We start from the raw sequence: 12,121 nt of genomic DNA, 5'->3' as shown, positions 1-12,121 counted from the left end.
CCGCTTCCGTCTTTGCCTCGCAGGACTCCGCTCCGTCGTCCGTGTACATCCCGCCGGCATGGGACGCTGCCACGACGCCCTTCTGTCGCCTGCCTCCCGGCGAAAAGGCCTCGAGCCATGCTTCCGACGCGCTTATCTACCCTCTGTCTCGCGCCGATAACATGCCGCCCCCGCTCCGGGCAGCTCGCTCATGCGTACTCGCGCTGCCCGGGCGGATACCAACACAAACAGAAAAAAGCGCGCGCGGTTTGAGACGCTAAAAGAGGCTGTGGGGCCCCACAACGTGCAATAAAGTTGGTAGTCAGCGCCCGTTCTGTCTTGTGTGTTGTCTTCTTCCTGTGCCCGGTTTCTTCGCACTGTGTTAATTTATTGAAAGTTATGAACCAACTAGCCTAGACCAAGACCGTAATTGACAGAATATAAGTACTTCGAGGTATGGATAAACGAAGGAAAGGTATACGCAGAAAAACATGAACAGGCCACCAGAGCAAAGGGATACCGCGAGAATGAAGCACGAGGCATCATGGGGGTACAACAGACATGAAGTACTTAAAGGTATTTTGAAACGATTAATGGCAACAAGGCTTACCTTCGGGAACGCCGTTTTTTATGCATAAGGGCAGAAGTGCGGTCGGGGTTAGCAAATAAATCAGATCCGCGGGAAGGTTAGCACTTGGAGCCCAAGGCAAACTACAAACGAAGCAGGACATGGAGGCATGGGCTGGGCATCTTTCGAGGCATAAGAGGCCCAGAGGAAAGAATTCTATGAAGAACGCTTCACGAAAATGACGACAATAGATGGGCAGCTAAAATATTTAAATAGTTTACCGAAAGGGCATTGACTCAAAGTAATAGAGGGACCATAAAACTAACCAGCAGGCATGCAGGAAGGCAGGACGGAGAAATACCGACAGGTAAGCGAAAACATGCTGGTTCTTGGAAGGAAGGACATCACTGAGTGCGAGATTCGCACTTTGGAGAAAGGACCTATTGTTTTGCTTTGAAGCCAACGCTGGCCATGCTGACCTGCTGGTGCTATCGAGGCAGGTTTCCAGTCATGCTGCTCTAGAAAAAAGGCTAGTTGTGTAGCTGAACGCTCAGCAGTCGTTGCAAATGTGCACAGTACACCGCCCTGCAGGAATGATGTTAAGCCATTAGTGCAGTCAAAGAAGGCCTCTGCCCGATTGTTTCTGATAAAGAGGGACACTTCGTCGATCTTGATGAAAACATATTCAAGAAAACGCACAAGAACCGAGTCAGAAAAATTTCAAGGTGAAGCCGTCCACGACAAAACGGCGGGCTCAGGCGCTCCTCCGGTGGCATAACCTAGATGGATTGTGCTCAAGTGTAAAGAATGCTAAGGGCCTGCAGTTGAGTGTATTGTTTTCAGCAAAGACCCATAAGGCCTATACCCTGCAGGGCAATAGCGTCCGAAAGAGACTCCTGGCAGCACGTTGTCTCTGGCTACTTGCAAGAGCATTTGTCTCCTCTTACATTGATTGACCCATTTAGGGTACCTAACTCGATGTACGTCGTAAAGTCGTAAAGTTCCTGTCCGATTAGTTCCTTGGACGTTGCTCTGCCTTCAGCCTTGACGTTGAGGACTCGCTCCATACCCTTCCATGATTTCCATTAATGAAAAGCGTTAAGCTTTGCATCACCCTTGATAATGACGAGGTGACATTCATTTAGAGGTGCGGCATTTCTGCGGAGACATTCTTGGGAGTCTTATCACTCTACCTGAATTCTAGCTCAATTCAGTGGTACGGTAAGAATGTTTTCTAGCGATCGGGCATCTGAATAGGCTCAGGGTTGCCCCGGTACTTAGTGATATTTCACTTGGTAGTACGAGCATACAAAAATACCAACCAAAGTTGCATGACAAGATCATAATGGTGATAAGGTACGTTGATAGTTTTATTGTCTTCCGCGCACGCAGGACCTTAGTGTCACGGTCATTGAAGAAGTTATTTTGAGGAGTTCTTGTATGGACTTAAGTTCTCATTGGAGCCACCTAACAAAATGTGTACAGTTCTTGGACATCAAGATTATGTTTTAACAGGACATGCCGGCTGGGAATACTCCCCGGTCGGCTAAATCACTGGTCAGTTTCTACTCCGGACACTCAAGCATCGTAAAACAGGCAGTGGCCTCTACACGTCTCAAGTCAGACCTCGCAAATCTTGGTGGTAATGAATGGAGGCCCCCTTAAAGTTCTACGTCGAGCGCCTGAAGGGAGCAAAGTTTTCAGAAGTGACCCTGGGACAAATTTGTGAGCGAATGGCAAAAAGGATGGAAAATGGAAGTTTATTTGAAAAAAAAATGGAGCGTCTCAAGAAAGTACGAGCCCATCGCTTACGTTCACTTCAAAGCAGACAACAAGCTTTGTGTTTAGCGTTGTGGCTGTTGAAGGCGTCGATTGACTGCTTGTTTCGCGATAGCTCTTTTCTTCGTGTTCAAGTTCTCCTTTGGCCGTTAGCCTGTTTAGGTCTCCATTCGCGTTCCTATGCATAAGCCTGCACTCGTGGTCACATGGTATATATATATATATATATATATATATATATATATATATATATATATATATATATATATATATATATATATATATATATATATATATTTGGTTCACTATTCGTTCGTTCTTTGTCAATTCTGGAGATGTAAGTGCAGTTTTTGTGTACGGGTTCAAAACTTTAAATGTCCGTACGCTGAGTTCGTAGAACCAGCGAAAGGAACATGAAAGACAACACGGACATATTTACCAGTTCTAAGAGTTTTCGCTGTTTCCGCTACGCAAGACGCAATGAATTACCCACAACGCTAAAATACTGGTGCCATTTGCCAATTCACCTTTTTTATTTGTAATCTGTGCAAGTGTCTTTATGCTCAAAGTTTACAGTTAACGTCGCTTATACTATATGCCATTTACCTTTATGGCCGTGATCCGCAAATTCGTCTGTTGAAAAGCAGTTTCTCATTTCTTCCTTCACAAGTGCACCTTTCTTCAGAAAAAGAAAACACCGCATTCCATCCTGGTTCAGAAATAAGTGTATAATTATGCCCTTTTATGCACTTTTGAAAAGTATCGGTCGTGGGGTGCCTTGGTTGTGTTGAGGTCTTAAAAAAAGTGAAAAATGCCTTTGCTTCACCAGGTCGCGGGATGCTCTGAACGAATTCTCCTGTCGAAGTAAGCCATTAGTTACCGCCCCGGGGGCTGCGGACCCTAGGGATGCCACTGCCATAGCATTCAAATAAATCATAATCGACGAATAAAGCTGAAGCTTTTCCCCAGAGGATAAAAAAGTGCAAAGAAGCTCTTTGAGGATGCCATAGGTAGCAAGATTTCTAATATCCTTTGTCTTGACACACTTCCGATGTGTCGCAAAAAGCAATTAAGGGCGATCGAGCAGATTCTATTTTAAATTATGATTTATTTGCCCTTCCTACACCTGTATTTTCTAATTGTGACCATAGTCCAAATTATCATTGCATTTTTATTTCTTTTCAATTCATAGAGCCCTCCGGTCCTGCTTCTTCCCCCTTTCTGCCAAATTAGCGAAGGGAATTCCTCTCTCTGCATCTGCTTTATTTGAACCATGTAGAGAAGGAAATTCTTTGCAACCTCCCCCCCACTCGCCTCCGTTTGTCAAGGGACTTAATAAAGACGCCGATGACGGACAGCTATTGACTCCGTTGCATACTAGTGCTAACGCATCAAAACTGACTGGCACAATGCGACTTAGAAGAGGAAGGAAGGAAGACACACAGACGTGCGCTGGTCATGTGTGTGTTATCCGTGTGTATCTTCTAGTTTTCTTCACTTAAGTCGCGCTGCTCATCTTGAAATGTCACACCAACTCTGCCAAGCATCGGTTCTGACAATGGTCATGCCCTAGTTCAGTTCAGGCGTTCAGTCGTGTCCGACTCTTCGTGACCCTATGGACCATGTCACGCCACGCTTTCCGGTCTCTCACTATCTTCTTAACATCACATAGCTTCATCTGCAATGCCTCGAGAATGCCATCTAACTATCGCGTTCGCTGCCTACCCCTTCTCCGGCGACCCTCAACCTTTCCCAACATCAAATCTTTCTCCAGCGACTCCTCTCGTCTCATCAGATGACCAAAGTAGCTGAGCTTTAACTTTAGAATTTGACCCTCCAATGAGCAGTCAGGGTTTATGGTCAACAATATCGACTGATTTGATCTTCTGGCAGTCCAAGGAACTCTTAAGAGTCTTCGCCAGCACCACAATTCAAACGCGTCAATTCTTCGGCGGTCAGCCTTTTTCACAGTCCAACTCTCGCATCCATACATCACAACTGGAAAGACAAAGTGGAAACTTTCTTGCCACTGCGACGAACAAAGCTAGTACGTATTGCTATGAGGCACAGCTTGCTGTTAGTTCAACTTATGCTGCATTTCGATGCCTGTTCTACGGTAACCGTTGATGAGGAAGTGCACGTGTTGCAGAGGCAGTAGCCGGAACAGGCTTGAAGCAAGAAGCAGAGATACATCTGTACGATTAGAGAGGTCTATACGACGGCCTTCTTTATGCCTTCCCAGGTCTCCTGCACGGTAGGAAGAATTTCTTCAGCGGGAAGCACGAAGCCCAGGTTTCCTGTCGTCCGAGAGAACGATGGTCGTAGCTCGAGCGCGAACGCCTTCTTGACACCCGCGCGCTCGTAGGCCCAGTCCACGCTGCTCCCGGAAACTGGATCTGGAACGGCCCGTTTAAACATCCACTATATATTTAAATAAATGCATTCGCTGTTACGCCAGAAGCACATCAAGTTGTATGTTGAAAAAGGTACAGCGTAAAAACCAAAGCGGCAATTTTGTTGCAGAATTATGCACAGTTTGATCTCAGCATGCGCCAAAAAGAGGAAGATGTCCAATCCGTCCATACTTGTTACTTATTTTTAACCCCAAAAAGCTAGTAACATCGATGACGACGATGCATTTGCTAAGTTTCCTTTAGGTACGCTTTACAGAGCGATGAAATACATGCATGGGCGTTGTCATGTTGTATAAGTCACGTTCTAATTAACCACATAGATTCCTTTGCTAAGTATTGAGACCAATTGGTTTTAATAATAACATCCTATTCGACCACCCAACTCTGCCCACATACATCCACGTTAACATTTGGGCATTTAGAAAAAAAGCAGAATTCCTTTTAATTCTATAATAAAATCTATCAGCTTCTTCACCCACAATATAGGTTTCATGAGTTGCGTTAATACTAGGGTCGAAATTAGTTAAATCAAGGGGGATTATTGAGCAAGCGCAGCTGGCCCCAAGAGAGCTGTGTATTGGCAGATGTAATTAAAGGCAACCCCACACTAACGTGCCAATGACACATTTGTGAAGCATCGGTAATTCTGTGGCATGAGGGGCAGCAGCCTCTACCCAATTTCTGCAATGCGGCCTTCTTGAGATGCGATTGCATGCAATGTTTGACTGCCATGGCTCAACAACGTTATGAAGACTATTGCCGCGCATATTCTCGGAATTCGGACCACTTCGCTCTGCTTTTCTCCTCTCCGAAGCATGACTCCGCTCCGGACACTAAAAAACAACGCGTACTGAGCACGCTTGGAATACGACAACCTTGGCCTCGATCCCCTGACACCCGGCCCCTGACAGCGCCCTTCATACAGACGTTGTTACATAACCTAAAAATGATAGAGCAACGTTTTGAGATGCCAGTATCCTTCTCCGCTCACGCTGTCAATATTTAGCCCCGTCAGTAACCCCGCGACGGAGCCAACTCATAGATACAACACGAGGCATAAAAACTGATTTGTTGAATGCACTGAGGGACAAGTTAATGTAATTGTTTTGTTGTTGGGAAAAGTGTAAATGGGTAAATAGGACGGCGCCTGAATGATAGATAAAGAGGCCATAGCAAAAATCTAGCTTTACCTTTCGCCTTTAATGCCGTGACGGACACGTGGGCCCCATTTTTCTTTTTACGCGTTCTTATAGTATTATTTCTCCAGAATTAATGAATAACAGTCTGTTACATTCGTCCCGACAAAAACCCTAGAGGACAAACGCTGACTGGCATTTTCTCTCTCTCTTTTGTTTTTCACTGTGCTTCGGTATGCTGGCTTCTCGACGCCTCGCCTTGTTCGCGCGCTGTCAATAAGAAGATATTGGATGGCAGAACGGCAACTATCGTGTTTCTGCCGGTGCGATGGTCCTTTGTGTTTGGCGCGAACGGCAGTTGTGCGACGAGCGTGACGGGCATATGGTCATTATTTCCCTCTTCTTACCTCCCACTGACTTCTTTCACTTCTGTTCCGATCAGATGTATAATAGTTGTAGTCAGTGCTATCTGTGCCCCCTTCTATCTTCGTCCTCATCATACGCGCTATTTCATCAAAAGAGTAAACTGCGCGTTCGATTGTCTTATGAGACACGAAGGAATTTGCCTTCAAATGGTGTTGTTGTACGAGCGAACAATGCACGACCGATGAGTCTCGTGGGACATCGTTGGAATAGCAGTATGACAATAAACGGCGCCATTTTTTGACAATTAAGGCTTCTTTACGCCCGCCTTCAGTGGCATCTGGCGTCACACAATATTACGCATACAGAGCCAAAGGGATCTCCGCGGACCACTTTACACAGCGGACGAGTAGAGTTCCAGTCCCCACTCGTCGGCATGGAACGAAACCACAAAACTGCAAGACAAAAGTAAAAATGTGCGGGCACCAGTAGCAGTGCGCCCGCGGTACCCGAAGAAATATCCGAAGGCAATAGGTTGGTTGTGACACTGACAAGGAAGGGCGGTACAGTAGCTTTTTCGCTTTGCGTTTTGAAAAATGTCACCCGGCTCCGACAGACAAGGCGCACTGAACGAGAGAGATCGGCTCTTCAAAAGAACCGCCATTGCAGCCATCTCTAGCAGATCTCTATCCATAGAACAAAAGGAAAAGAATCACCTCACTCGCTTTCCAAAAAAATGGCGCACTCCGCTCAAAAGATAGCCGAGGGCGATGACATTATTGCGAAACTTGCGAGAAAGGGCAGGATGTTGCTTTTTCCCACCGCTAATAGATGGCGCGGAAGTCGTACCCGCCTGTGACGGAAAGGTTTACTGAACGAACCAGCAACCAGCTCTCCGAAAGATCCGACGGCTCCGACCGCTCCGATGGCTTCGACCGCTCCGGCCGCTCCGGCTCCGACCACTCCGGATCCGACGGCTCCAGCGGGTCCGGCTCCGACTTTGCGGAGCCAAATGACTCATCCGCTCTTTGAAAGGAGCGGCCCCGAAGATCCGGCTCGCTCCGGAGCGACCCATCCCTACGTGCTATTATGAAGGTCAAAAGAAAGGACAACTTTGCTGGACTATCGACAGGCGGAAGGTGTGGAGGATGGGGTGTTTTTTACTCACTTACTCGCTCGTGCGTTTATCTGCGTGCAGAATTAAAAGTATCTGGAGGATGACGCGTGAGATTTTTTTTTGTTTTTTGAGGCCAAACGTTTCACTACGAGGGTCAGAGTCAAGCTTCGCGTATTCCGGATGCCGTATGCTGTATACCGCGACCAAGTGACGTCACAGCCAAGGCCAGCTGCGCAGCCCCCTCGCCAAGCTCCGCGAGCGTTGCAGATGCCCATAGGAACCCATGCATTTGGAGGTCATCTTAACTATCATACATAACTATCATGAAAAGGAAATAATAAGACGAATAAGATTGGGAAGGAGCGCATTTGGTAAGCATTCGCAGATTATGACTAGCAGCTTACCGGTATCGCTCAAGAGGGAAGTATACAACAGTTGCATCTTACCTGTACTCACCTATGGGGCTGAAACGTGGAGGCTAACCAAGAGGGTTCTACTTAAGTTGAGGACAACTCAAAGGGCTATGGAACAAAAAATGGTAGGGGTAACATTAAGAGATAGAAAGCGTGCAGAGTGGCTCAGAGAAATAACTCAAGTTACCGACATTCTAGTAGAAATTAAGAAGAAGAAATGGACATGAGCAAGACATGTAGTGCGAAGAGAGGATAACCGATGGTCGCTGAGGGTAACAACTGGATTCCAAGGGAAGGAAAGCGTAGCAGGGGGCGGCAGAAAGTTAGGTGGGCGGATGAGGTTAAGAAGTTCGCAGGGGTCAAGTGGATGCAGCTAGCACAGAACCGGGTTAATTGGAGAAATATGGGAGAGGCCTTCGCCCGGCAGTGGGCATAGTCAGGCTGATGATGATGATGATGATGATGTCACTATCACTAACCATCACTTACTAGTTAAGGGGTGTTTAAATAGTACTAATCAGACGTTAACTATAGAAATCAGAAAGTGCAAGTCATGGTTAACTATCACTAACCAATAGTAATGGTTAGACGTTTCGAGATGCCCTTAGCCGTCACATGGTGACGTCATCGGCCGTGATATCATCATGACGTCACATCCGGTCATGTATAACAGCCGGAAGTGGTAATGAAGTCACATCTGGGCGGGACGTCATGAATGGTGGTGACGTCACCGGGAGATTCATGCATATACGGATCTGACCCCTTCGGGCGTTCCATCCCTGTGTCCATGCGGCGCCTTTCATTTGGTGCTTCCTCGAACGCCGCACCACAGAACATATATAGAAATAGACTAATAAATTGTTAAGTCACTCAATCAGGGTGACGTCAAGAAAGTGACGTCACCCATCTGCCGTATGCTATGAAAAAGGAGTGAGACAAGGCTGTATACTGTCGCCCTGCCTATTTAATTTATATGCTGAGTGCATCATGAGGAAGGCCGGTCTGGACGAGTCTTCAGCTGGAGTGAAGATTGCTGGAAAACGTATCAAAACCCTTAGATACGCGGATGATACCACTTTGATGGCAGAAAGTGAAGTGGAACTCAAGAGACTTCTGATGCGCGTCCAAGAAGAGAGTGAGAAGTTTGGGCTTAAACTGAACATTGTAATAACAAAGATCATGGCGTTTTGCCCTAGCAAGTCCTGGAGCATCAAAGGACAAGAAGTGGAAGCTGTGACAAATTTTCTCTTCTTTGGCTCCAAGATTACCCCTAAAGGAGACTGCAGCCCTGCAATTAGGAGACGCCTGCTTCTGGGAAAGAGAGCCATGGCTGACCTTGACCGCCTAGTAAATAGCAGAGACCTTACCTAGTAAATAGCAGAGACCTTAAACTGCCGACCAAGATCCGTATAACTCGTGCTATGGTCTTTCCAGTTGTGATGTATGGATGCGAGAGTTGGACTGTGAAGAAGGCTGACCGCCGAAGAACTGACGCGTTTGAATTCGTGTGCTGGCGGAGACTCTTGAGAGTTCCTTGGACGGCCAGAAGATCAAATCAGTCGCTTTGTCGACCATAAACCCTGATTGCTCATTGGAGGGTCAAATTCTAAAGTTAAAGCTCAGCTACTTTGGCCCTCTGATGAGAAGAAAGGAGTCGCTGGAGTAAGATTTGATGTTGGGAAAGGTTGAGGGTCACCGGAGAAGGGGTAGGCAGCAAACGCGATGGTTAGATGGCATCCTCGAGTCGCTGCAGATGACGTTATGTGATGTTAGGAAGATAGTGAGAGACCGGAAAGCGTGGCGTGATGTGGTTCATAGGATCACGAAGAGTCGGACACGACTGAACGACTGAACTGAACTGAACTGATGAAAACCAAGCGGGAACGAGTGCGCTCCAACGCCGCCGGGCAGTGCTTCTTGCCTTCCGCAAGTGACAGATGCTGCACCTTTCCTTTCCTGTAAACTAATAACAGAAAGCCGGTGAACTTGAACGCGCTCGACATAGATGCCAAGGAGAGTTTAGCTGCTGGCGAACGGTGCAGAAGACTGCAGAAGTTAACTTCTTCTGATCCCGAGATAGTCACTGCTTTTCACTACGTATTTCCAGGCATAGCAGAGCTAAGCCATCTTTCATTTTTTTTCGTGTATTTGCGTCAGGAACTCAAATGCAAGCAATGAGTTTGTTTTCCCACCTTGAGTCTATGGGCCAGAGAATTATTTTGTTTTAGAGTTGATATGCATAAGCTACGTCACGCTTCACGGGGCACATTCATTTTAAAACTCGACACTACTCGCCCGCAAAAAGCACTATTCCCGCTGGCATGGTCATGCGCACCCATGCGTACGTGGTTGTTAGGTTGTGCCATTGTAGCGCGCACATGTGTGTAATTGCGCCCTGCGATACCACGGCTGCCTAATTGAAAAGCCGGTCCCTCCGCTGCCATGCATTTGCGGCGCTGTCGCAACACTTTCCAAAGTTAGAGACACTTTCACAGTGGTCTTTGCTCCAGGCGTAGCTCGCTAGATCCAAGGATGCTTCTTGCAATAAAGTCGTGAAGGATATCGTGGTAATAAAAAGCTGATTTTTCCTTGACTTCAATCATTACTTCTTGGTATTTATTTTAGCAATTTAACCGGAATAACGAATATAAATTTAAAATTATAAATTAAATAATAAGTAAGAAAATACTAAATATTAAAAATATTAAATTGGAATTAAAATATGGCTTTAAAGGGAAAATATTAAAGATGAAGGGACGCAAGCGCCTGCACTGAGAAAGTGTTCAGTGTAGAAGCTAATGTCTTCATGAGGAGGCGCGGCAAAATTGGCGACGGCATCTTTGAAAGACTCCTGTTGGAAATTAACAATGTGTGAAAGAAATAAAGCAAGCCGCACTTGTTTATAGCAGTTTGAGCATATTTGTGTGTTGGCAAAAATGCTCCGAGATAACTAGCGCGATATGAATCGATTACTGTTCTGTAAGTATTAGTTACTTATTCTTAATTACTTATTAATTATAGTTACTTTCCTATTGACCAATGTAATGAGATACATTTCAGTAAGAATAATTGTAATTGTAATCAGTTACTCATTTTCTGCAGCGGAGGAGCTCGAAGCAATCTGATCAGTCCACCGCTGACTGATGTTCGGTGCTATAGGGATAAAATGTAAACAATAATACAAGAATAAAGGCAAGCCTCATTTTTCAAGTATAACGTAGTTCAGCATGACAGTCTTTCCAGTGTTAATTATTGTATTCATGTGTATTAAGATACAACTGGGTGAAACTTTCTCGGAGTTCGTCTTCGTACACGCCGAACATGTATTTTGCTGAAGCACTCGATGTATTAACACTATGCTTAGAATAAAATACCCATCGGGGTAGCGCAGTGGTTACGACGCTCGGCTACTGTGCCCAAGGATGCGGGATCGAATACCGGCAGTGGGCGCTGCTTTTCGATGGAGGTGAAACGCCCGTAAGCTGTGCGATGTCATTGTACGCTAAAGGACCCCGGGTGGTCTAAAGTTTCTGAGCCACGACATCTCTGATAGCCTGAGTCACCTTGGGACATTAAACCCCGTAAACGAAATCAAACCACAGTAACACAGTGGCATTGCAACCGAAATGCGATTGTAATAGTGTCTGAAAATAAAGAATCATTCAGGCACCATTTCACGTATACCGATTGCTCTATTAAGATTTTCCTCTCCTCGCCTGTTATTGTCGCTGCACCCTGTCACAAGGCGAACAGTATAGCTTTACCATCTACCGGCTTTGACATCAAAAAAAAATAATTATAGTAATTGGGCAAATGTATGCGACAGGCAAAAATGGTTAAAAATAATCCATGATTTTAGATATCGTCATGGACGGCCAGGCCAGCCTCTACTAAAAAGACTGGTTTCCAGACGTTGTGTGGTTCACTTACATATAGTCGTCGAAATGGGTCCCACCGTGTAGACGGTTCCGTGCGCCCTTTTGATGGCTTCCTTCGCGTTTAGCGAAATGTTCAGCTGAAAGAGAAGACATCGAAATTCTTTGTGAGCTTGAAATGCCAATAATTATAAGTTTAAGCGCACTGCCTTCTTAGACATGAGAAGCGTAAAAGTGTAAAGCACATTTTTGCTTTTCCGCGTACCATTTGTTACAGGTCTTGAAAGAACAAAGCAGAAATGAAATAGCACGCCAAGGCCGCTCAAGACCAACAGCGTTTTATTTTCTACGTGAGTACATCCAAGGTGCTGCGACAGGTCGATCAACACGCTCAAGTTATTTTGTAGGGGGCGCCAAGAAACTGCTAACACAATTTTAAAGAATTCCTGGGGTGCACTTCAGCCTCCTTAAGTGCGG

General features: G+C 45.8%; 1 protein-coding gene across 1 annotated transcript in view; it reads right to left on the bottom strand.

Moving 5' to 3' along the window:
• Positions 1 to 4,537: 4,537 nt before the first annotated feature.
• The window catches only part of LOC146187981 (zinc carboxypeptidase-like), a 69,233-nt gene continuing 61,649 nt past the window's right edge, over positions 4,538 to 12,121 (bottom strand). Inside the window, exons 10-11 of the mRNA XM_084604970.1 lie at positions 11,700 to 11,784; positions 4,538 to 4,722 (exon numbers count right to left, since the gene is read on the bottom strand). Of these exons, the coding sequence (XP_084461096.1) occupies positions 4,538 to 4,722; positions 11,700 to 11,784 (270 nt within the window). The remainder of the gene's footprint in view (positions 4,723 to 11,699; positions 11,785 to 12,121) is intronic.

Source organism: Amblyomma maculatum, chromosome 5 (assembly GCF_055883805.1).
Source record: "Amblyomma maculatum isolate TAMU_Amacu chromosome 5, ASM5588380v1, whole genome shotgun sequence".
Lineage (NCBI taxonomy): Eukaryota > Metazoa > Arthropoda > Arachnida > Ixodida > Ixodidae > Amblyomma > Amblyomma maculatum.
Note: the sequence above shows the minus strand (reverse complement) of the source record. Positions and strands in the feature narration are given on the sequence as shown.